The 25,395-nt window shown below is 37.0% G+C and overlaps 3 protein-coding genes across 5 annotated transcripts in view; all 3 read right to left on the reverse strand.

Annotated features, from left to right (window-relative positions):
- Positions 1-460: 460 nt before the first annotated feature.
- On the reverse strand, positions 461-8,724 carry pfkma (phosphofructokinase, muscle a). 2 transcript variants are annotated; one of them, XM_026243922.1, is made up of 22 exons: positions 8,505-8,724; positions 7,647-7,708; positions 7,491-7,568; positions 7,178-7,367; positions 6,588-6,753; positions 6,440-6,484; positions 6,132-6,240; positions 5,251-5,346; positions 5,051-5,143; positions 4,831-4,956; positions 4,163-4,227; positions 4,008-4,071; positions 3,696-3,842; positions 3,055-3,125; positions 2,884-2,971; positions 2,594-2,746; positions 2,172-2,336; positions 2,028-2,089; positions 1,756-1,867; positions 1,565-1,664; positions 884-989; positions 461-784 (listed from the first exon to the last, which is right to left on the reverse strand). In XM_026243922.1, exons 1-22 carry the CDS (start codon positions 8,593-8,595, stop codon positions 631-633), a joined length of 2,343 nt encoding a protein of 780 aa, XP_026099707.1. In that variant the 5' UTR covers positions 8,596-8,724; the 3' UTR covers positions 461-630. The 2 variants fall into 2 exon arrangements, with proteins under 2 accessions (XP_026099707.1, XP_026099706.1); XM_026243921.1 differs by having other exon boundaries at positions 7,647-7,720; positions 8,505-8,723.
- A 417-nt stretch (positions 8,725-9,141) lies between these two features.
- Positions 9,142-18,289, reverse strand: troap (trophinin associated protein). 2 transcript variants are annotated; one of them, XM_026243923.1, is made up of 18 exons: positions 18,141-18,289; positions 17,821-17,895; positions 16,897-17,110; positions 16,125-16,639; positions 15,860-15,966; positions 15,683-15,728; positions 15,462-15,601; positions 15,288-15,351; positions 14,932-15,041; positions 14,783-14,846; positions 13,382-13,512; positions 13,235-13,298; positions 13,084-13,151; positions 12,807-12,905; positions 12,624-12,731; positions 12,219-12,528; positions 9,630-9,805; positions 9,142-9,535 (listed from the first exon to the last, which is right to left on the reverse strand). In XM_026243923.1, exons 4-18 carry the CDS (start codon positions 16,345-16,347, stop codon positions 9,461-9,463), a joined length of 1,785 nt encoding a protein of 594 aa, XP_026099708.1. In that variant the 5' UTR covers positions 16,348-16,639; positions 16,897-17,110; positions 17,821-17,895; positions 18,141-18,289; the 3' UTR covers positions 9,142-9,460. The 2 variants fall into 2 exon arrangements, with proteins under 2 accessions (XP_026099708.1, XP_026099709.1); XM_026243924.1 differs by having other exon boundaries at positions 17,821-18,010; positions 18,141-18,267.
- A 637-nt stretch (positions 18,290-18,926) lies between these two features.
- phf8 (PHD finger protein 8) overlaps positions 18,927-25,395 on the reverse strand; it is an 11,681-nt gene continuing 5,212 nt past the window's right edge. The window contains exons 12-22 of the mRNA XM_026243925.1: positions 25,228-25,317; positions 24,845-25,150; positions 24,101-24,192; positions 23,835-24,001; positions 23,563-23,648; positions 23,362-23,480; positions 22,912-23,234; positions 22,702-22,797; positions 22,511-22,620; positions 21,199-21,580; positions 18,927-21,115 (exon numbers count right to left, since the gene is read on the reverse strand). Of these exons, the coding sequence (XP_026099710.1) occupies positions 21,027-21,115; positions 21,199-21,580; positions 22,511-22,620; positions 22,702-22,797; positions 22,912-23,234; positions 23,362-23,480; positions 23,563-23,648; positions 23,835-24,001; positions 24,101-24,192; positions 24,845-25,150; positions 25,228-25,317 (1,860 nt within the window). The 3' untranslated portion in view covers positions 18,927-21,026. The remainder of the gene's footprint in view (positions 21,116-21,198; positions 21,581-22,510; positions 22,621-22,701; positions 22,798-22,911; positions 23,235-23,361; positions 23,481-23,562; positions 23,649-23,834; positions 24,002-24,100; positions 24,193-24,844; positions 25,151-25,227; positions 25,318-25,395) is intronic.

Genomic DNA, 25,395 nt, shown 5'->3' on the forward strand with positions numbered 1-25,395 from the left:
TCTACCAAAATACAGAGATGTTTTACAGACAGATGTTATTCAATAAAAGACTTAATCAAAGGGGGAAAAAAAGTTTAAGAGTAATGGAGCATTTCACCCAACCAGTACATTGAAATGAAGACAATATCTAGTCATTATTACAATATGAATGCTAATTAATAAACATGTAGATGCATCATGGCATGCAGAGAACGATCCATTCATTTTACTTTATATTGGAAATTTATCTTAATTGTCTAAAAATGTATATTCAGTCGTTTTTTGTATCAGATAAAATAGTGCATGAACATGGGGTCAGCTGTTCATACTTTTATATATTTAATGGAATACATATTTTATATACATATGAAATAGTGGTTGCTTGTGTGCGTTATCCTGAAATATTTACTTGGCTTAATTACCATGCTTAGTTCATTCCCCTCCTAAATTAAAAAAAAGAAAAAAGAAAACCAAGGGCATTCAATAATAAGTTTTTTTTTAATTTGCATGTTGCAACAGCATTACCATAAATATGATAAATACAAACAAAATTAAAGAATAAGACATAGACAGATGAACAATTCATTTAAATAAATAAATCAGTCATTTCATATGTTTGTTTTATCCATCTGTCCTCATCTTTGCTCAGGATTACTTTTTGAGAGTCATGTGCACTGGAGGCTTCTTGCTGATGACATGCTCCATAAGAGCGTGTTCAGAGGTGTCCAGACTAATCTGGTACTTGGCCAAGATCTTCATAATAGGCCTCAGCTTCAACCACCACTGGTTCTTCGGAATACGGTGTCTGACGGAAAGAGATGAGGGAAGGAAATCATGAATGATTTTAGTCACAAACGTAGGAATGACATACATTAAATGGCACATGATGATGGAAGATTCTTACTCAAAATCTGTTTCTTCTTTCAGTTCAGCCAGAGGCTGTAACACCAGTCCTCTCTTCCTCATGCCCAACACACATGCAGATTCTGGGGTGTTGGCAAAGATTCGCCCTGTACAGACGGTCAAAAGGGAAGGGAAGGGTCCTGGTTACTGACAATTAATTAATTAAGTAAAAGGATAATGATTTGTCAGCAGTTCACTGTTGGAAGCAAATAATAATAATAACAAAATAATATTTTTTTAGACTGGCTGAGCGAACATGATTACATAGAAACTCACCAAATAAATAAATGCGTACCTTAAATACTGATTCGATTAAAAGTCAATAAAAGTTTTCAAAAGAAGACTCAAGTTTCTTTGTTGAAGTTGAACAGAAACTTTAAAAGAACAACACCTATTTGAAACAGAAATACTCATGCAACGTTATGCATGTCTTTACCTTCTCTTTTGTTTAATTTAATGTTTCCATGCATGATTTTTGTTTAGCTTATTGACTCTAAACTTTTATATATCATCTTAGAGCTTCCGCTAGAAATTGTCCATTCAAGTGTACAAAAAGAGCAGCCATAACAACAAGATTAAAAGTATTGAAATCAGCAGTGATTTTGAAGAGACTGATATACAGTGTTGCCATGGCATGGAAGATTAAAAATATAAAGAAATAATAAAGCGCATAGTTTCTCACCATGTCTATAACACTCCTTCAGCTTCTCAGTGAGCCAGAGAACAGCCTTAGCACCCATCTTGGTAGCAAAGTTTCTATCAAAAGGAGTTGGGGTACCACCCTAGAAAAAGAACATTTGTTAGACAAAATACAACTCCTGATGAATGTACATTCTTGATTTTAATAAAAATAAACAATGTATTATATCTAACCTGCTGCATATGGCCAAGGACATTCTTACGGCAGTCAAAAACACCCTTTCCTTCCTCTGAATACAGGTTGAAGATGAAATCAGTGGTGTAGTTGGAATTGCAGTTTTCATTTCTGCAAGACATGTTAGTTGAAAGGTGTTTGACTATTCATGTTCCACTAAGATTCACTGACGCATGCTGTTGACAGAAGTCATTGCTTTAAACACACACTCACCTCAAAAGTAAAAACACACTAATCTGGTGTTAACAATCACATACACTGAATGACAAACCTAAGAATTAGGCCTCTCTTAACAGTGGTCTTCATCTTCTCAGTAAGATGTTCCACATTTCTCTGCAAATCCAAATAGAGTGGTTTGGTTTAATCCACTTTGAGTGATATCAGTTATTCTTATGACATTTGAGTAGTTTGTTACCTCTAAGTCACGGATGCCAAACTTCTCTTCATATATATAAGCAGCATCAGCTCCTGCAGAGAGACCAGCCATGGTGGCCAGGTAGCCGCAGTATCCTCCCATAGTCTCGATGATGAACACACGCCGCTTGGTTCCTGCTGCCGACTGCTTGATCCTGTCACAGGTCTACAGAAGCCAATTAGAGAACAACCAAATACTATGAATGCACCAGTATTACAATTCTGCCAACAATTTGTATTAAGATGAATAACCTATAAATAGGCATTTTGTTGAAATAAATTAAAAATAAAACAGGCAAGACATTGCAGGTGAAAAGTGTAAAAAAAAAGTTTTTAAATGAAATTATTTACAACTATTGGCTGATAATCAGTATGGTATTTATATACAGTGCATCCAGACAGTGTGTGTGCTGTATCTCTAACCGAGGTGATGGTGTTGAGGGCGGTGTCGGCTCCAATGCTGAAGTCTGAGCCAGGCACATTGTTAGATACAGTGGCAGGAATGATCACCATGGGAATACACAGCTCTTCATATTTCTCTCTGCCTTGAACCATCTCCAATGCACCTGAAAATGCCTGAAAAGGGGAATTTTAATGTGACCTGAACAGAATAGGGACAGAATGAAAACAGAACAGGACAGGACAGAACAGACATCATATTGTATATTATAGGCATTGTATTGTATATTATATCATTACATTTCATCACTTGCCTCAAAACCCCCAATGATGACCAGAGCGTGAATATTGTACTTAGCAATATTCAAGCTGATCTCCTCCATGTACTTTCCAGGTAACACTCTGCATAAACAAAATAGAGAAACGTTTTGAATATCGCAGAACTATAAATGATGCTAAGGAATATCTACAGGAGTGGCCAGTACCTTTTGGTTCCCAAATCAGAGCCACCTTTCCCTGTCCAGTCTCCAACAGTGTTCCAGGTGATGGGCTCAATCTAACAACATTATGTTAGACAGAATATGACAACACTACAATGGCTTTAATGTCGTCATAATAGTTTAATTACATTTTATAACATAGCTACCATTTAATGTAAATGTAAGGTCAGTAAGATTTTTTTAAAGAAAGTACTAGTTTTATTCAGTAAGGACACATTAAATTGTTCAAAATCGACTGTAAAAGACATCTACTGTATTTCAAATAAATGCTATACTTTGAGTTTTCAAGAATATATTAATAAGATATTAACAGGTCAAAAGAGCATAGAATCAGTATATCAGAACACTAGGATTTCTATATGATCGTGCAACACTGAAGAAATGGCGCTGGAATAATAGCTGCTGAAAATTCAACTTAATTTCAATTAAATTTTTTTATATATTATAATAGAAATCAGATGTTTTAAATAATCATTATATTTCAAAACATTACTGTTTGTACTGTATATTTATCGAATAAATTTGGTGACCAGAAAAAAAAAAAAAAAAAAAAGTATTTAAAAACCAAACCATTTTAAAATTGTACCAACCCCAGACTTTGAAACAGTACTCACTGGCATGCTTACCTTTTCCTCAGCCAGACCTTCAAAGCCATCATGAACAGCCAGCATGTTGTGACCCTGAATGATGCCGAGCCTGACAGCTGAACGCACAGCTGCATTCATGCCAGCACAGGGAGCACCCACATTCATAATAGCCACATTTATGTTACTCTGATAAAGACAAAGGTGTACAAAGAATAAAACACATTTTTTATTATACAAAATTAATAATAAAAAAGATTAAAATAAGAAAAACGTGATGAATTATAAGTAATACTCAACATTATTATTATTTTTACATTTTATATATATATATTTTTTTTTTATTCTCCTCACCTTTGTCTCTGGGGGGCGCACATGAGCCAGGAGCTTATATGTGTTCCAGTTATTCTCAAAACTCCTGCACAGGCAGACACTTTGAGTTTGTATCACACGTTTAATTAAATAATAACAACAAAACAAAACAAAAAGTATGATATTCCCAAAAATACCTTCCTCTGAGCTTAACAGCATCGTCATATCTACCCTCACTCATTGCAACAGTGACATCCTTGGTCTATATGTTGAAAAAGAAGAAGAAAAATAATAATATTATATTTATAATACAATATATTGTATGAATAAATACAACAAAAAAAAAGAACAAGAACAAGGGTTGCAAATCATAGTCGGGGCGTCAGCTGTTTAGAATGAGAACGAATGATGCCAGATTCTCGAATGAATTACTATTTGAACTGGCTGCAAACGCGATTCAGTTTGATTCATTCGAACAGTTCACTCTGATTCATTCGAACAGTTCACTCTGATTCATTCGAACAGTTCACTCTGATTCATTCGAACAGTTCACTCACACAAGGAATCGTTTGTAGAAGATACGCACATCGAAAAAAGTACCAGGATGTTTTTATAAGACAGAAAACAGAGCACTGGGTGAGGTGAGGATTTACCTACAATTCAAAGTAGGAAACAAAATCGTTTTTCAGCGAAGCAGTAGCTCATTTTATGCTGTGTATCCAGCAGACTATTAATGTGTTACATACAAAACAGTATAAAAAAAGAAAAAAAATAGTGAGGACACTTTTGATAGGGGGCCTGTTATCATAATACATTCTAAATGTTAAATTAGGTCACATGTAAAATGTATGTACTTTAAACACACCAATTGCACACACTCCATCAGGGGGAGTCTGACGGCCTGGTTCCCAGAGAGACTGACCACACAGGCAGGAGTTTCTGGAGTGGCTTCCAGCAGAGCCATCACAGCCTCCACACCCATTCTACTGCCCTAATATACAATAAACACCCACAGTTAATCTCTCGTGAAATACAACTGGCACAGATGATCGAAAAGTGACAAAATGAGAAGAGTGACTACTCACTAGCACTCTGTCAAAAGCTGAGGGGGTGCCACCTCTCTGCACATGTCCGAGGATAGTGGCACGAGTATCATAGCCCAGCCTCTTTGTCACCAGCTGTATGAGAAAAGAAACGGATAATTAAAGTGCACTTATAGGCACCATTTACAAAACTATATTAGAGCATCGTTTCAAGAGCATGGTACGGTCAGGGGTTAAGTTACATCTTTCAGCTGGTCACAGGTGATTAGTTTCCCTTCTTTGTTGATTGCTCCTTCGGCCACAATTATCACATTCACACGGGAACCTGTTTTTCTGGTCTGTTTGAGGAGAGACAAAATTATCAATCATTATGAACGTTTTGTTTTTCAGTCAGAAAATTTAATTCCTTTTCCGATTGAAGGACAAACCTCACCAACTTTTGTTAGATTTATGGTTCAAGCAACCAGCTATTTAAGAAATATTAAACTAAACAAATTTATTGTAAATAATTCTGTATTGAATGCATTAAATTGATCAAATGTTACAGTAAAGACATTTACATTATTACAGAAATCTTATATATTAAATAAATGCTGTTTTTTGTTTTCTATCCATCCAAGAATCCTGGAAAAAATTATATATATATATATATATATATATATATATATATATATATATATATATATATATATATATATATATATATATATATATATATATATATATATATATATATATATATATATATATATATATATATATATATATATCATGGTTTTATGTTTCTTGGACAGCAAATCAGCATATTAGACTGATTTCTGAAGGAGCATGTGGCACTGAAGATTGGAGTAATGATACTGAAAATACAGCTTCTTTCATCACACACACACACATAAACACACAAACATTTTAATACATATTAAAATATAAATAGAATATATTTGTTATAATAAGCCTAGGTGAGAATAAGAGAATTCTTTCAAAAACATAAACAAATTTAAAATTCTAACTAAACCCCAAATGTTTGATCGGTAGTGTATTTCATTATAGGTGTAAAACAATGTGACAACTATATCTTTTTTTTTCTGTGTACATTTCTTGCATTTAGTCAATTTCTTAGTACATCAGTGAGTCTTCTACACAAATGATCCTCCCATCCATCATCTGGGGGCATCTCAGGAATAAACACCCAGTCAGCACCACACGCAAGAGCAGTAACCAGAGCCAGGTAACTGAAACACACACACACACACATACACACACACACACACATTCTGCTCAACAAATGCAAGATTCATTTCAGTTAACTAATTGTGAGATTCTGGCATGTGAACCATATGATCTAGATATTAGGGGGTCTGGTCTCAATTTCAGTTCTGTTGCACACATATGCTTCAGTGTATAAGCATACATACAGAGTCACATTCTTACCCACAATGTCTTCCCATGACCTCTAGGATAAAAGCACGCTGATGACTGTGTGTGAGAGCAGAGGTCACAATGTAAGAACAAATGCCAAAGCAAAATAACAGTACACTGAGGATCTTAGCTAGTTTGATAAATTGCTAATATTTGTGACCTTTGTGCTGTTGTGGTGATACTGTCCACCACCTCAATGATACGATGTAGGGCAGAGTCTGTGCCAATGGTCATGTCCGTTCCACAGAAGTCATTGTCGATAGAACCAACCATACCGACAATATTCAGATGAGATGAAGCCTTGGCCTCCTCCTTTGTGATCTTACCTGCATACAAACACAGAATATGACTGTCAGTTCACTTTGGGATACAGAAAGATTGGTTTATTTATTTTTTAAAGAAATTTCTATTTTTAATCTAGTAAAGATACTTTAAATGGATAAGGAATGACTGTAAAGGCATATATAACGTTATGAAAGATAGTGTTCTTTCTCTTTCTATTAGATCAAAGAATACAAAAAAAAAGTTTCCCGAGAAACAAGATGATAGAAATGTTTCTTGAGCAGCAAATCAGCATATTAAAATGATTTCTGTAGGATCATGTGACACTGAAGTCTGGCGTAATGATGCTGAAAATTCAGCTTTGCCATCATAGGAATAAATTACATGTAAAATATATTAAAACAGTAAAAATTATATATATATAAACAGATGCTGAAATGATCTGTACCTTTAGTGCAGACTGTTTACCTTTGCTGATTAGATCTTTCAGCAAGTCACTCCACTCAGTGCGAAATATGTTGGCACCAGTCAAACTGCCATCACCACCAATCACACAAAGGTTGGTGATACCTAGTTTGACGAGATTGGAGGCAGCCTTCAAACGCCCCTCCCTGGTCTGGAAATCCTTACAGCGGGCACTGCCAATGACTGTGCCACCCTTCGGACAGACACAAAGAAAACAGACATTCACAACACTACTGGAAAAAAAAGTTCTATTGAAATAAAAAAAACTCTAGTATGCCAGGAATAATAAACTGAATTCCAGCATCTGAAGGCGCACCAGCTGTAGCATCATGGACACACTCTCCCATGTAGCAGAATGGATGTGATCCCCACCATCAACCAATCCCTGATAGCCCTGCACATGACATCAGCAACAATGTTAACAGAGGTGATTGGCATGGATATTTTTGTTAGTATTCTTATAATAATGTACCTCATGGACAAAGAAGACTTTGGCTCCAGTGTAAAGGCCGACTCTGACAGTGGCCCTCACAGCTGCATTCATCCCTGCAATAGACAAGAAAACATATCATATACAGAAGGATACACAGGGCTACTAGGAAGGTACAGAGAGATACCTCTCATGACATTTCATTAATTAACTGCATTGTGGAATGATGTGAACAAGAGTGTCTGAGATAACTTCATTCTGTGAGCTAAGCTGTAGGTGTTCAGACGGTGTTGTGTACTATCTCTAGTTTCAACAGTGAGCAGCTGTGGAAAAGCCTGCTACACTCGATAACCTCGTGCCATTTCAGAAGAAGGTCACTGGAGATAAATTTAGCCTTCAATTATGGAAATAGGAAGACGGGGACAAGAGCTACATGCTAAAGCTAAAGACTACAAGAGCATTGACCTTAATAGACCATAGTGAACCAAAATGCTAGATTTCTTTTTATCCGTACGTTTAGTTTCCATTTAGAGTACATTTTCTGTACATTAAGATTTTTTAACTCCTTTAAATTTAAATTGAACAGGATAAGTAGACAGGTAGATGACATATAGAATTTAATTTCAAAAGTTAATGTTTAGCTCATGTTTATTCATGAAAGTTTTAAACCATAGAGAACATCAGAGTCATCTGACTTTGAACATAAAAACCGTGTTTATAACAATATTAATACTATGTCTGAGGGGGAAAAGCTCTTATTGTGTATAATGATGTTCCAAAAATTGCACCAAATTCACTAGAATCTAATTATCCATGCAGGCGTTTCTTTGACCACCCTCTAGGAGACCACCACTGGAACTAGCACAAACTCTAAGAGGCAGATCACTACTTTCTGCTTACCTTGGGCATCACCACCTGACGTCAGTACAGCAATGGCCCTTCCGACCCCCATCTTTGTCGGATCGACCCCAGCTGTGTTTATGTTAGCCATGATTTCAGGTATTCCAGAAATTGGTGGCAGTGGGAATTGGAAAAGGAGGCGATTGAAAGACGCGTTTGCACCGTCTCTCAGAACGAGGAGCTCCAGAGGAATGGGTTTAATAGGACGGAGCTCCAGCAATTCGTGCCCACCCCCTGGATTTCATTTCACAAACACAGACACCGCAGTCACACACCCCCTGACTCAGCTAAATATAAAGTATCAACTTGAGCTGCACAGCAAAGGTTACATGCTTAATAAAAAGAAGAAAAAAAGTTCACCATGACTCCGTGTTATATAAACCGTCTTAATGTCATGTCTTATTTTAATATTAATTTAAATGTAACTTATTGATTGAATACCAATAAATTATAATTTACAGTATATATAAATATCAGAAAATATAATTTGTTATAATATACTTTTTATATAATAATAAAAAAAATTCAGATATTCAGATCTTTTACTCTTCAAAATAAGGATATTCTTAACGAACTTTAAATTTGTTTTAAAGCTTGAAGACCAAGTAATAGTACAATTCTGGAAAAAAGACCAAGCTTAATGTAAAACTGTTTATATAGAGATTTATTATACACTTTATACAAGAGATAAGTGGAAAGCACACAGCGTTACCAGTCAGTGACAATTCAGTGTAAAAATGATGAAAGTGTTCAATATTAAGAGATAGTTTTGCATTCAGTCAACAGTGAATCCCACTAAATATTGTGCCCTTCCAATACTTTGCTGTTTGTGGAATCTGTATCCAGATACATCTGCCTGTATGACATTTCACATCAAAAGTGCAACTAGAAATACAGTTACAGGCAGTCTTATATACACAGACTGACATGTGCAGTGTGTTGTGGGAAATCTGCCTTTATGCTCTGATAAAGGAACCTGAAGGTACAGGACTTGGACGTACAGGAGAAGACAGGCCAATGGGTAAAAAACACTGTAGAGGAGAGAGATGAGATGCATCAACAGATATTCAACTTGACACCTGGTTTAGTGTGCAGTGCACAATTCAAAACACAATGATCACTCACAGTAGATTCTTGTAACAGAAGTGTGGCGGCCACCGGGTTGCCACAGCGGGGCTGCAGTGGGCAGGACAGCAGGCGAGAGGTGTACGTAGCACATTCATCGTCCAGAAACATCTCCTCTAGTGGAGTATGACGCCGCCGCAGAGAAGACATAGCGGTAGGCCGCTTGACAGCAGGAGCTACAGACAGATGTGGAAATGCATTTAATGCAGTAAGCACTACTACAAATGTTTAAAGGGGGGGGGGGGTTCAAGTTTTCCTTTCTCTTTAGAATGTTACAAGCTCTTGGTGCATAAGAAGATCTATAAAGTTGCAAAGACTAAAGTCTCAAACCCATAGATATAATCTTTATCAAAGGTAAGACTCATCCATGCCCTCCTTAAACAGCTCATTTAAACATAGCCACACAAGTCTACGTCACAATGTTGGAAGAATTTAATAACTCTGCCCAAATGTTCACGCAAAGAAAGAAGGCGAACCTTTTATTTTCTGCGTTGCCGCTGCCGCCACCACGTTGTGGAGCCGTGGTTTCATTGTGAAAACAAAACTACTTTGTTTGGGCTTCCAAAATAGGACACAACTAGAAGTGAGTGGTTAAGTTGCATTTACAACACTGTTCCAGAACAGTTCAACCCAAATATTCAGATGTGTGCAGCCCATTTTATGGAGGACTGTTTCCTGATCCTGAGAGAGAAGACTACAATGACGGGCGCTACTGACTAACAGTCTATAAGTACATTTACATATGTAAAGGATTTGCCACTTATGATTCAAAAGTTTTGAGCAGTGGTTTCAATTCCAGTCCTCGCAGCCTCCTGCTCTGCATATTTTGTATGTTTCTCTTCGCTTCTGACGTTGGTTCTATTCGAACGCAAGTGCCCTGTGAAGTGGACGTCACAGGATATTCCACCGTGAATACCAGCTTGAAGCGAAATGTATATATTCCATTCAAACTGCATTGAAATGTGCGAGACGTGCATTTATATTGTATTTATTTGAAGAAGTATACGATGTCACACTTGTTCATGTTTGAAGATGTTGTGCAGTGCAAATTAGTGAATGAATGATCTGAAGTGAGGTAACTTCAACAGATTTCCCCTGCTCAGGGAGTAGGGAGCAATGAACACCGTGTCGGGACCATGTCAATGGAAACACATTTAATGCAGAACTCACTTCTATTAGGCTGATTATCTGAATTAGGTGTGTTAAAGAGAAACATGCAAAATATGTAGAGCTGGGGGGTGCGAGGACTGGAAATGAGAACCACTGGTACTCCTCATTTCTAAGATCGCAAATGCAGACATGGTTTTATGTTTACATGGCGCAATGCAACGCAACGCTTAAAAACACAGTATAAGTCATTATAATCGGTGTTTATGTCCCCACTGGATGCAACAAATGGCTTGTTTGTAATGGATTTATTGTTTTTGTCTTTTCTTGCAGGTGTTCTGACCGGGACACACGTCAAAGAAAGGCAATGGCCGTAACATTTCAGTCACATGCTTGAGGTATTTGGCCAATCACAATGCACTGGATAGACGGCCAATCAGAGCACACCTAGCTTTTCAGACCGATGAGATTAGTAAAAAAAACTATGCATTTCAGGAAGGCAGGGCATAGAGGAGAAACAATTATGTACAGTATGTGGAAAATAATGTTTTTTGAACCTTAAACTGCATAAACATTTAATTACTCCAAATACACAAATAAAGGCTATTTTAAGCAACATCATATGACCCATTTAAATGTCTCCAGATTGTGTAAAATGTCTGCTTAAGTGTCACTGAAGGGTTAGTTCACTCAAAAATGAAAATTAGCCCATTAATTTCTTACCCTCAAGGCACCCTAGGTGTATATGACTTTCTTCTTTCATACAAATCCAGTCGGAATTATATTATAAAAATGGTCTTTGATCTTCCAAACCGTTTAAATGGCAGTCAGCAGGTGTTGCATCAGTCCAAAAGAAATGAAATAAAGCACATTTATCCATAATAAAAAGTGCCTCACACGGCTCCAAGGGGTGAACAAAAAGCCTCCTGTAGCGAATCAATGCAATTATCATAAAAATATCCACGTTCAAAATGTAATAATAACTTTAATCTAGCTTGCGCCATAAGTTGTACATGGAAGCAGTTCCGGTCAGATGACGTATGAGGTCAGCGCTGTGCATGCGCCACTCAGAAGTGATGAACGAGGAAACGCAAGGGAGAGATCAAATCAAAACACCACCGACCTCATACGTCATCCTCCTGGAGCTGCTTCAGAGTACAACTTTTGGCGCAAGCTAATTAAAGTGATTATTACGTTTTGAAAATGGATATTTTTAAGATAATCACATTGATTCAATAGAGGAGGCCTTTGTTCACCCCACAGAGCCGTGAGGGGTACTTTTTATTGTGGAAGGGTGGGCTTTATTTCACTTCTTTGGACTGATGAACTGCAACTGCAGCCTATGGCTTGAGAGTGAGTAAATAATTTTCATTGTTGAGTGAAATATTCCTTTAATTACAACATCAGACAGATATGGTCATTTAAAAATACAAAAAACTGAAAAAAGGTTCAATTTAGGTTCGATTTGGACGGAACGGTTACCTTTAGATTGGCTTTGTTTAGGCTGGTCTAAGCTGGGATTGATCTGTGATCCATTGCTTTGGCCTGATTGCAGTGGTAGAGCATTATGAGATGTAAACTGGCCTAAACAGAGCTGCAGAGGGCCACTTATCCCAGGATTCTTCAGGGGATCCTGAGACTGGTCTGATCCAAGTCTTTGGCTTGATGAGAAAACAATGACTGACCCTCTGTGTGCTGCTTGTATGAAAGGCTGGACTGTTTTCTTGTCTTCGTTCTCAGTGTGACAATGATTTGAATCAGAATTATCTTTAATTGTTGACTGTGCTTCAGTCTGCATGGAGAGAAGTTATGCGAGATTACTTTTAGGCCATAAAGAAACTTACCAGTGATGCATAAATTAATGTTTTAGAGTTAAATCAATCATACAGTTTGGTGGCTGTTCAGTAACTGTCGTGAAGTGACGTCATCTTGGCCTGTCTGGTCATCATCCATCTGCTCCTGGTCCTCAAATAACCTTTGAACGACATCCTCCCCCTATAACACATTCAACACCTACTTTTAACCTGACCTAAGAAAATACAAGGGTTCTGCATTATGGGGCTGTTTTACCTCCTGGCACACCAAGAGTCCAGTGCTTGGGTCATGAGATTCACGCAAACCTGGGGAGCCCCTTAAACTGGACATCTTTTGGGTAGTACAAAGCTTCCTCTGTAAATATAAACAGTAAATATAAACCTGGGATACAAGTAGTTTTGAAACAGATCTCACACAATAAAAAAAACAAGATATTGAAGACTTCATTTTATTAAAAAAATAAATTAACTTTATTTTGTACAGTATCCATTGCCATAAATTAAATCAGACAAGACTGGTGGAGAATACTCACCATTGACTGTGGTTTTGATTTTGCGACCCGCTGCGGTGTCCACTTCATCACTGGTGTTCTAACTGCACCTGCACCACAGCAGGGAATCATTGGTTTAATGGGTGGAAAACATGAAGTTGAAGGGGAAGAAACACTGGAGAGTCAAACTTACACTGAGATGATGTTGCTGCTGCCACAGCTTCAGGCTTATTCTTTTTCACTGGGACTCTCTGGGCCTGAAGTAAAGAAAGTCACATGATGTAAAACACCTTCATTATAGCACACAACTTGGAAGTTGACTCTATCCAAGCAAACTCACAGAATAAAAGGAGGTTCCTCTGCCAGTGGGACAGGTGGAAACTCTGGGTGTTGCTCCACCAGCCCTCACACCTTCATTTAGTAGAATACTGCGCAGGGCCATCGGGTCAGGCGAGAAGGACACAGCACTTCCTAAAGGAAGAAATCATTCTAATATGTTGATTTTGTGTTGAAACCAGGTCTGCAACTTAAAGGGGTCATATGATGCAATTTAAAATTGTCCTTTCTTTTTGGGGTGTTACAAGCTCTTGGTGCATAATGAAGATCTGTAAAGACTAAAGTCTCAAATCCAAAGAAATATTCTTTATCAAAGTTAAGCCTCTGCCATGACCCCTAAAACAGCTCGTTCATACACGCCCCCACATATCTACATCACTATGTGGAAATATTTGCGAAATATACTCAAATGTTCTCACAAAGAAAGAAGACATGGTTTCAGTAACCACAGCTAGTATTGAAGAAGCCATGTCGGGGAGATGCTGTGTGTATCTAGTCAAAAGCACTTTATTAGGCCTTCTCAAAGTAGATGCATTTAGGAATCTTTAAGATTACTTAGAACAGCAACGCATTTTATGGATGAACGTTTTGTGAACCTAGGAGAGGAGGTCATTCTGACTTAGCTATGACAATCTGCCACTTCTAATTCAGCTACTGGAAGTATGTTTTGTTATTAGATTAAGTATTTGCTATTGAATATTCAAATGCAGTTCTGTGCATCGCGTGTGTGTTTGTGTGACAGAGAGAGATGGTCACACAGTGGAGTCAGTTGTCTTAACCATCCCTGGCTTGTGTTCTGCAAACACACATGAGCTTCATCCCGGTGTCTGTCATGCCACTGTTACCTTTTTGGGCTTGAACTGATGGTAAAACTAAAAAGGACATTAACTGTCTTTACATTTATTCTGAAAGATAAATCTTGCGATTATAGAAAGGGGTGTTACATTTCCGACAAGTCCTTGTGGTGTTCAGCCAATCAGAGCAGACTGCGCTTGTCTGAAGGTGGGGCTTTGTAGAAAATTATTTTTTTGAGAGAGGCGGGGCATAGAGGACCTACAATAACGTACAGAATTTGAAAATGAATGTGTTTTTTGAACATTAAAGCCATGTCATAATGAATGTCAACATATTCTGTTACACCAAATACACAAATAATGATCTTTTTTTTTTTTTAAAAGCATCATATGACCCCTTTAAAAATTGTGTGGAAACATGGTACATTTCTACAGGATTCTTAAATAGAAAAATCAAAAGAACAGCATTCCTTTAAAATATTTTAAGTCTCATTACTGTCACTTTTGATGCATTTTATATATCTATATATAGATATTTATATATATGCTGAATAAAAGTTGAGCAGAAGTTTAAACACTTCATTTAATGCAAAATGAATGGGCTAGATTACCTGCAGGAGCTTTGACAGCTGCTGATTCATCCATTTTAGGCTTCCTAACTGGCACTCTTTGAGCCTAAAGTGAACAAGGTATTTCAAACTTTATTTTTTTAGCAATCCAAATTCAAATTTTAAGACAACAAATGTGAGCAAAGCATTACAGAGTAAACAGAAGTTGCTCTGCCCGTAAGGCCGGTCGTTGCATGAGGTGTTGCTCCATTGATCTGCAGAATAGCACGGAGTGCTGATGAATCAGAAGAGAAGGCACTTCCTGCAGGCACAGACCATACACAGATTAATGAACAATTTGTTACAAGTCTTAATCTCTCTATTCTTTTTATTTTTAAACAGTTTAGGGACTTTCTATTCATCAAATCCAGAAACAAATATATTAAGCAGCAAGACAATTTACTAGTGATAATAAATGTTTCTAAAGTACCAAACCAGCATATTAGAATGATTTTTGAAGAATTATGAAGACTGGAGTAATGGCTGCTGAAGAATCGGCTTTACAAACCTGTAGGGCTTTTGGCCTCTGGTGGAGCTTCTTTTTGAGTCTTTTTGGCAGGTACTCTTTGAGCCTAAAGTGGACAAGATTTCATTCACATCTTTTTCTGCTTAAATTGACCATTCAGAAGGAAAATACCATAATCATTGTGTGAATGGACACTGAACAAAGGAATGCACTCACAGAATAAATAGAGGTTCCTCTGCCAGTAGGACAGGCTGATGCTCTGGGTGTTGCTCCAACATGCTCCCCCAGTCTCATTCCATCACTCTGAAGAATACTACGTAACGCTGAAGGGTCAGGAGAAAACTGCCCAGCCTTGTCTTGAGATGAAAGGAGAACTATAAAGCTTACACTCATCAGTGATCAATGAAAAAAGTTGGACTCTTTGAAAATGAACTAACCTGTGGTGACATCAATGCCATGACTCTTCTTCACAACTCTTTGAGGCTAAAAGATCAAAATATATGAGCACCAGGGCATAAACCAGACTAAAGCAACAAGCAGACTAAAGTCATGATCATCATAAAGGGTCAGTAAACATTTTGGTTTTATTGCTGAGATTTTCTACAATGCCTAACCAGATTATTGGAGGTTCCTGGTCCAGGGGGGCAGGTAGATAAACGTGGCATCATACATTGTGCTCCAACAGCACCTGATCCCTCACATGGGAGGACACTGTGCACAGCTGATGAAAGATTTGATTAGGATCACTCATAGTTACATACATCAATTATGAACAGCTAGTGGCTAAAATAAACAAAGAACTATTAATACAGTCGAGAATGAACAGGAACATTGACTTGATTGACACAATAAGAAAATATCTGACATTATGTCACTCACCTTCAGTGATTACATGTCTTTGTGTTGTTGATGGGAAACAGTGCTTGTCCTTTGGTGCTTGATTATCAGAATTAACATCTACTTTACTGAGTGACGTTTTACATAAATGACTCAAACCTGGGTCTTCAGGAAACTTAGATTGTATAAGAGTGATGCTACCGAAACGTGAACTTAAATCGGTGTCACTACAGCATCCGGGATTCATGTGAAAGTGGGTGAGCATCAGTGGAATCTTTATTTAATGTCATGAATTCGTAATGACTGCCAGGCTGCAGTCGCTGTGATTTGTGGGCCTGAGCCCTGAGGACACCTGGTGTTGTAGCTTTATGGCTTGGAGTTTCAGTTTTGGCACTTGGATTCAAGTTCATCACTTTTGCCCCTGGTGTTAGTCGGGTAGAAGGCATGAGGGGTGCTTTTCCCTGGGGATCCCTTGTGTTTCTCTGACTCTGTGTGCGTGACTTGGACAAATTGAAAGGAACAGGTTTGGTGCAGGTCCTTTTTTTCTGAGCTTTACTCTGAAGACAAATGAAAAAGAAATCATTATGCCACAGTTATAATAACAGTTAAAGTAAAAATAAATAAATAGAAACAATTATATGTGTAGCTAAAATTAAAGCTGTGCAAAAATGTTAAATGAAATAAATGACAAAAGCACATTAAAAAAAAAAAAAAAAAAAAAAAAAAACTAAAACTTACAAAATAAATTGTTATTGTAATATTCTAATAATATTCATAAAAAAATAATAAAATAACATTTATGTGGTATCCTTACTGTAAAAGGCCTCTGTTCCCAGCTGTTGTGACTGGGGTTTTGGGAGAGCTCACTTAGTGCTGGTTGCAGAGACTTGGCAAGAACAGGAAGCCTGCTGATGCCTTTGAGTTTACCGACTCCTTTTCCAGTTTCACCAGAAGCATTGGGGTCCAAATTTTCAGATCCTCTTTTAGAGGAAGCACTTTTTGTCTTCAACTCCAGATTCTTCAAGATCCTAATGGCATTGAAAATAATGCATCAGAAATCAGCATCACTGTAAGATTATCCTGGTTTGATGCTTACATAAACTATTCAGGCATTGAAGTATTAATTGGTTTTAAAGTAATAATTCATTTTTGGATTAATGAATTATTCAAAAACTGAGCAAGACAGTATCAGATCCATTGCAGTAATGCAAATTACATTACATTTAGTAATTACCAGACGCTTTTATCCAAAGCAACTTACAAATGAGGACAATGGAAGCAATCAAAAACAACAAAAGAGTCTCAGTTAGCTTAAACACAGTACAAGTACCAAGGGCTTTTAAATAATATAATAAATAAAAGGATGACAAATTTGTGATACCAAAATAAATGATTAATAAAAATATTAAGCTATGAGAAAGATCAAACAAGATTCATTCCAAAACATTTTGAAAGACACTAAAATGTGTTGAACTGTTATGAAAACAATGTTACAAATCGTGTTTTGTTCTGTTTTGCTTGATTTATGGTTTTATTTGACATAATTCTTTAGTTTTGAGTGAAATGTGGAATGTATATTTCTTGTCAGGTGTTGTGAGGGGTACCTAAATTGCTCTGAATAACATTCTGAATAGTTCCTGTCAAATGCATAACTTGACTCATTTAAGGAGGAGAGACTGAGACGATGTTACTTGTGGAGGAGAAGGTTGATATAAATATTCATGATCAGTTCACTCACCCTGCTTGATCCTGCTGACTTCTGTTCTGGGGTCTCAGAGGGTTAAAGGACGCCATCTCGAGAGGGGTTCAGTGACTATAAACAAGACGGCACTTGAATGTTCTTAATACGTCGAAATATAGGCTGAATCATTCAAACCTATACTACTATGAAACCATAGCAATGCAGAGCGTCAGTTATCTTTTTTTTACTGACAGTAAAAAAAAAAGCAGTGCAGTTTCAGTAAACAGAAACGGAGTACTTCGTGTTATGTATAAAGTTACGAATAACATGAAAAAGACAGCAGATATGCATATTTGTACCAACCCACACATACGTACCAAAGCCTGGGCTTAAGCAGTATCCAAAAAAACCGCAGCTTTTTATGTTGTTTTTATGCTACAGGACTTTCCACACCAAGCCACTCTCCCCTCGCCCAGGCTCTAGAAAACACTAGCCTGCCGACTTCCGGAGTAGTTTGTAAAAAGCGCGCATTTTTACTGGCTGACGAAGACGTGGCATCAGCCAATCGCTGACCGCCATTGACACTACTATGGCAACAGAGATGCGGCTTTAAATCAAGTGACTAATTCCGTTTGTGCCGTTCACTCCATTTTCATGGGTTCATTAATTTTTTACGTCTGGCGCACAATAGAATTATTTGAACTCTTGAAAGAGACAAAGGATCTTCTTTGCGGGTAAATGTGGAGTTGACCCAGTAAGCACATGAGAGACCACAAGACGCAGAGGAAAATAAGCTTACAAAGACGAAAATGCAAACAATTTTTAAAAATATCTTTTAATAGAGATCATTTGGAAAAATCAGCTCAAGCCGTTTCAAAAACCAAAGGTGGTGACAATAGCAAAAAACAATGTCCAATTCTAAATATTAAATGGGTTCAAAATTCGACTTGGTTTTTTAAGTGGTCCTGAATGTGAACTCACACTACTGTTGCTCTTTTTAAACGATTCTATCAAAATGATATTAGATACAAAATAAACCCTGAGAGGAACTGTGTGATCAACATTATTTCAAAATAAATTTAACAGACAAGAAAAAATGGTTAAAAGATAAATAAATCCTAAAATGCACACAATTAACTTCAGGTGATACAGAGGAAAATAACTTAAGTAAATGTAAGTTTTAATAAGCACATATTTAAAAGTCAGTTCTTACATATTTTGAGGTTTATGTACACTTTCTTTGTTGTACATCTTGCTTCACATCATTCCCATTATTCACTGTCAATTTCCAGAAATCCTGAATAGCGGTCTTGGTAGACAAGTGTTACCATTGAACTAAAGTATCTAGTATCAAAAGATGTGCAGAGATGCACAGTTTCAGTAAGAGAGCTTGCTATGTTTGGGACTTCACTGAAGGCACAGATGTTTAGTAAAATATGAGTATAAGTAGCAACATTAAGAGATGATGTGAAGATGATGACAAATCAAATAAATGTACAAAAATACTCAAAATATTACAGAAACATCCTTTTAAATTTCAGAGTCATCTAAAAAAAAAAAAAAAAATGTCTAAAAATAATAGTTTTACCACAATATTCCAACAACTGTCTTCCGTTATTTTACGTTCAAAAACTAATTTCTACAAACCTCAGAACAGGTTTCTAATTACATGTGGATGGCATGATGACAATTCGGTAGGGTGACAATCTATCACATTTTTAGGAAAAAAAAAAGTAAAATAATATTTACACTGGCCCACTGATTTATCAATATTTTTGGTGCTGATTATAGACATAATGGTCAAAGGAGAAAACTAAAAAACTATTGTTGCCATTACATAACATTACAAGAAAATAATACACTTAACTCTTCTAGAATTGAGTATTATACATATAAAAGCAAAACTAAATTATATTGACATTAAAATTAATATTAATTATAAGTGGGGGGGGGGTAAAATAATAACATTGAAATAGCAATAGAATACATTAACTTCATCACATTGCTAATATCATAAGCTTCAATGAAAAATAACAGCTTAATTATCCTATACAAATAAAACCAACTAAACAACTCTTATGCTGTTATTCACCCAAAACATGTATTTTTGTACAAGGTCTTTCAAGAAAAAAAGATTCCAATGCAATTTCTTTCTAAAGAAAAACGTTAATAATAAAAAATAGTAATAAAACACCAAATATGTACACTGAACCTACAGAACCACCCATATGATCTCAAACTGCTCTAAATCAATTTCTGTGTTCTTTACGATAACTAAAATGTGCCCACCACTGAACTCAACCTCTACAACATGGAGCTGAACTATAGATGGGAAAGACAACCCTGGCCAAATGCTGGCAGGATATTATGCCGTCAAAGTGGAAAACAAATAAAACAAGATGACCTTAATGTATATACGCATCTAAAATACATTGGTTGATAAAAATGTGTTAGTACACTACTGTAAAAACATTTCAACAAGCAAAGAGACATTATTACAGGACTTCATCTACAGCAATTACAGTCAAGTGTATCAAACTGCCTTCTATGGTATAAAATAATTTGATACGGACAGATACCAAATGAAGCATGTAAACAAATAATATTGCATGGCTTCAGGAGGAGATTGGACCAGGACGAATAGCCATGAGAAAGCGTGACATTTACAAATTGCTGAGGTAATGACTAAAGAATTGGATCTCCTCTCACCCATGGGACAATTCAGGCCAAACAACCACTTCAAATCCTGTTTTTTTGGGGAAGTCCGTTTTTCAAATAAACCTTCTGAACAAAGTAATATTTTTGTTAGCAATGGCTTTAGGCTATTTGATCTAACATCAAGTGCTCCATTCAGCTTCTTTTTTTTTTTTTTAAAGAAATATACAAATTTAAAACTAAAACTCAATAACTATGAAACAAACAGGGTTTAAGGGGAAGGTTTGTTTTCCGAGGTGGAGCACTGAAAATGATGGAAAAACAATTGGCAATACAGTCATCACTCAATTAATGTATCCGTCTGTTTAGCTCTATTTGTTTTTCAAATAGAATTTCTATTCTAAAACACCATGCTAAATGGATTTCAGTTGAATTTTTAACAGCAAGTTACCGTTCTTTACACTTTTTGTCCTGATGATGCAAATAAAAACCAGGGCTAGAAGAACATTAACCATAAAACAGTCATAAATTAACACCAAAATCACTCGGGTCCTCATCGTTTTCTCCTCCTCTGTTGTTCCCTGCAGTCTCCTCTTCATATTATTAAACTACAGGAGAAGCTTGCCGTTTCGGTGTATTTTCAGAATCTTTCCCAGTCTCTGTTTAGCTGTAGCAAGTCCTTTCTTTGGACGTTTTCCTGTGAGAAAGAAGAGTGAAAAAAATGCAGCGTGATTCCGAACACTTAACCTTTAATAGGTAACGTACAGTAAATCCAGTTACCTTGACATGCAAGTGCTGATGCTGAAGTAGCCAGGCCTCCGGGTGAGGGGGCAGAGGGAGAGTAGCTGCTGCTGTTTTGGGGAGAGAGTGACGGGCGTCTTGAAGTCAGGAACACGCCAGGGGCCATGGCACCGCTTCCTCTTGGGCCCCCTGGGCTGAACGGACCTGGTCCTGCGGTGTACTCGTGGTCCAGCAGGCTGGCCGAGTACACCTCCACTCTCCTCTCCTCAACGATGCAGTCCACAGGAGGCTCAGAGGGCAGAGGAGGAGACACGGGTGCAGAGTCCGGCTCGCGCTGGAGCCGGGCAGCTGCAGAATGTCCTTTCTCTTGAGGGACCTTCTTCTTGGTGTATTTTCTTTTGGTTATGGTTTTTTGCTGTTCCTGATATTAAAGAAATAAGATATTTATCTTGGTGTTAATTTTGTCAAGAAAAATGCTGACAAAAAGTGCTGATTTTGATTGTCAATGATAAAGACGAAACCAAAAAAAATTGCATAGACCAAAATTTTATAATTTTACGTAATTTTGATCATTTAAATTATAGCTTTAATGAAAAAAATAAACATTAATAATATTTTTGGTGTATGTACAAAATGTTTACAATTGAGTAGGATTACACAGAAATATCATGCAGCACATGTATTATAAATCATAGTAATATTACAGAATATTACTATTTTTACTGTATTTTTAAATAAATAAATGCTGCCTTTCTGAGAACAAGAGACTTTGTTTCAGAAAAATACAAAAAAAAACTTAGACCACTAAATTTGATCCACAGTTTATGTTTAATAGCAAAGTTTTTGTTGATTTTTTTTTTTTTTTTTAGAAAAATAACGATTATAATTGGATGTTTTAAAATCCAATTTTAGTAAAAACATGCCAATAGTACTTTATCTCTAACAACAAACTAAACGATCTATAAAACATGGACAACAAATTACTACAGTTATTTTATTTCAAGAGAACATGTTTATACATATTTTTATTCTTCAATTAACACACACACACATACACACACACACACACACACACACACACACACACACACACACACACACACATACATATATATATATATATATATATATATTTAAAAAGTTAATATTTTGTTTAATTTTACACTTCCTTGTCAACTAAAAATTTTTTTCAAAGACTAAAATTAGATGCCATTTTAGAAAAATGTACTAAAATTAATGACATAAACAAATATTGACTTAATTCAAAGGATATTTAGAAAAAAATAAAACAGAAGTAATGGTATGAAATTTTGGATTCTGGATTCTACAGAAGTCCTGGACAGAAGCTCACCTGTTGTGCCAGTTTGGCGGCGGCAGCTGCAAGCCCCGTTTCTACAGATGCCACCCTTGCACCCTCCCTCACCGGTCGCTCCTGCTTGGGCAGTGTAGGCGTCACACGGGCTGACGACGTGTGACGAAATTATATTTAGAACCGTTTAGAAAATACAATGCTACAAAATCATAAATCAAAAACACATTTACCTTTAGGACTCCAGGGTGTATCATCCCAGTTTCGCTTTCTTTTCATTTTAGACTTGCTAACATGATCCTCCTCGTCAGATTCTAGTGATGGATACACTGTAGAAGAAGGTGGAAATTCTCCTTTAAACAGAATCACCGTGGGTCGCAGTATTTCCTCTGCTGTGTATGTTTGCAGCCCTGGTGTAAACATCGATGAATCTGTGAACTCACCATAATCAGAGTCTTTAAAACAGGTACCCAGGGTCTCCTGTTCATCCAAGCTTTCTTCGTCACTGAGATGCCTTGCTGGACGTTTAACGGGCCGTTTTCCTGGCCTCTGAAATGTGGTCTTCTTCTCGCTCTTCTTGACTCCACTTATCCACCCAGCTCTCCCTCCTTTCTCCTTCATAAGCCCCAGCATCTCACCTCCTCCAGATATGGACAGAGGAGAGGAGGATGAAGATGAGGAAGATGAGGAAGAAGATGGAGGGTTGGCCATCGAGAGCATGCCCTGGATAGCATCACGAGTGCTGGGGGAGGCTGGTGCTTCCTCACTTGATGGTAAGGGGGAAATCAACAGAACTGAGTATAACACCAAGTACATACTGCATTTTACTGAGATAAAAGCTAATAATGAACAGTATGTACAATAGTATAAAAACAAATGTGCGCGTTGAGTACCTCAGTGCAGAATCGAGACCCGCCACCTGCTTGCTTGCCTTGAGCAAGTCTAAAATCCCACCTGCTCCACCTTTTACACCCTGCACTGTAAGCATCTCCTCATCTGTGGTGTAATCCTCCTATTTAACAACAAGATATAAAACTGGTGACAACCAGGCACCTAGAGAGGAATCTGAAGCTGACTAAGATAGACTTGCATACCTCAATATCAAAGTCCACTTCTCCTGGCTCACGGATTCTGTGGGGGTCACTGCATGGTTTGGCCCGAGGTAGTTTCCTTGGTAGACCTTAAAGACACCAATGAGCCAACTATTAGTTCATATTAAGATGTTTTTCAATTTAGATATTGTCTTTGTGTGATTTTCACAGGAAAATGTAAGTCTTATAGGTTTGGGTTGATATAAATATGAGTTAATGATGCATAAACAATTAAATCATGCAGGCATGATCGATAAATGTGAGAAATCTTTTACCAGCTAATTTCTTCTTGCTAGGCAGAGAAGGTCTGCGGCGAGGCGGAGGGGTTTCATCAATCTGAAGCTCGTCTTCTGAATCAAAGTCAGACAAAGTAGCCATGTGGGGCTGGAACTGTTGAAGTGAACTCCCGGCTCCATTTGCACTGCCAGCACGACCCTTCTTCCTAAGTGAGGAAGAAAAGGAGGTATTAAAAATAAAGGTATCAATGCGTAACATTAAAAATCCCTGACAGGAGGGAAATAAGTGAAGATAAATGTTTTACCCTTGTATCTTTCCATTAGTCAGCACAAGCTTAAGCTTGCTCTTGTTGATCTTCTCTTCAAAATCATCTAGACAGTCATCAGACAGCTCAAGCTGAAAAGCCAAATAATGTTCTTTACAATGATGATATTAGGAAAAAGTACAACGTAAAGTACTAGTTTTTCAGCTTTAGTTCCATGATAAAAATATTTTTTCTTAATCAGTATTTTTTTTTAAGGGGGGGGGGGGGGTTAAATGGGGGAAAAATATAACAGGCAGAGAATATATAATAATAATCAAATCATAACTATAGCAATCTTTACAATACTGTTCAAAAACTTGGGATCGGTAAGACTCTATGCTAACAAGGCTGCATTTACATGATCAAAATAACAATGAAAATGATAAAATTATTATTACAATGTTAAATAACTGTTTTCTGTTTTCATTTCATTTATTTTTTTTGTTTATTCCTGTGATTGCAAAGATGAATTTCTCATTGAATTTTTCATGAGTCTTCATTGTCACGTGATTATTTCCTTTTATTCTCAATGTTGAAAAGAGCTGTGCTGCTTGACGAATAGACAGTTCATTTACTTAAAATCAATCTTTTGCAACATTAAATGTCTTTACTGTCAATTTTTATCAATTGAATCCATTCTTGACGATTAAACGAATATTTTCTTAAAACAAAAAATTCTTACTGACCCCAACCTTTTGAATGGTAAAACATAATATTGATTGATTCAATTATTGTAAATTCTACCTTGCTCTTTTTTCCTTTGCACCCTGGCTGGAACTTCTTGAGCGTGTGTTTAGTATGAATCTCCAGCAGGTCCAGCTCTCCGGCTTCTGTTTTTATCTCTTTGCCTTTTTGGATCTTTTTCTTAGCTCCTGGGGGGCCTACCCCCCCTCCTCCAAATCCATCCTTCGACTTGGGGCCTCTCTTTTTACCAGGGTGCTGGCTAAAAGTGAGGGCTGTGTTTAATGGAGCTTTGGGGTGTGGAGAGGGAAGACCCTGAGAGCCACCAAATGGTGTCCCACTCCTTCCGATGTTCTGCTGAAAGATATCCTGCAAAAAAAAGACACAAAAATCGACTTAAAAACCACTAGATTTAAAAATCTAATTTAAGTCAGAGCCAGACTCACCTCAACCAGGCGTATCTCCTTTGCCAGATCCTTCACTAACTGCTGAGTCTTTATAGTCTCCGGTATCTCAGGTTCATGTTCAACCAGAGACTGAAAAACAAAATAGCACAAAAACAACCAATATCACAGACATATCTAAAATTCTTATTTTTAGCCTTTTGACAAAAT

The sequence above is a fragment of the Carassius auratus genome, unplaced genomic scaffold (genome assembly GCF_003368295.1).
Source record: "Carassius auratus strain Wakin unplaced genomic scaffold, ASM336829v1 scaf_tig00004557, whole genome shotgun sequence".
NCBI classification, from domain to species: Eukaryota; Metazoa; Chordata; class Actinopteri; order Cypriniformes; family Cyprinidae; genus Carassius; species Carassius auratus.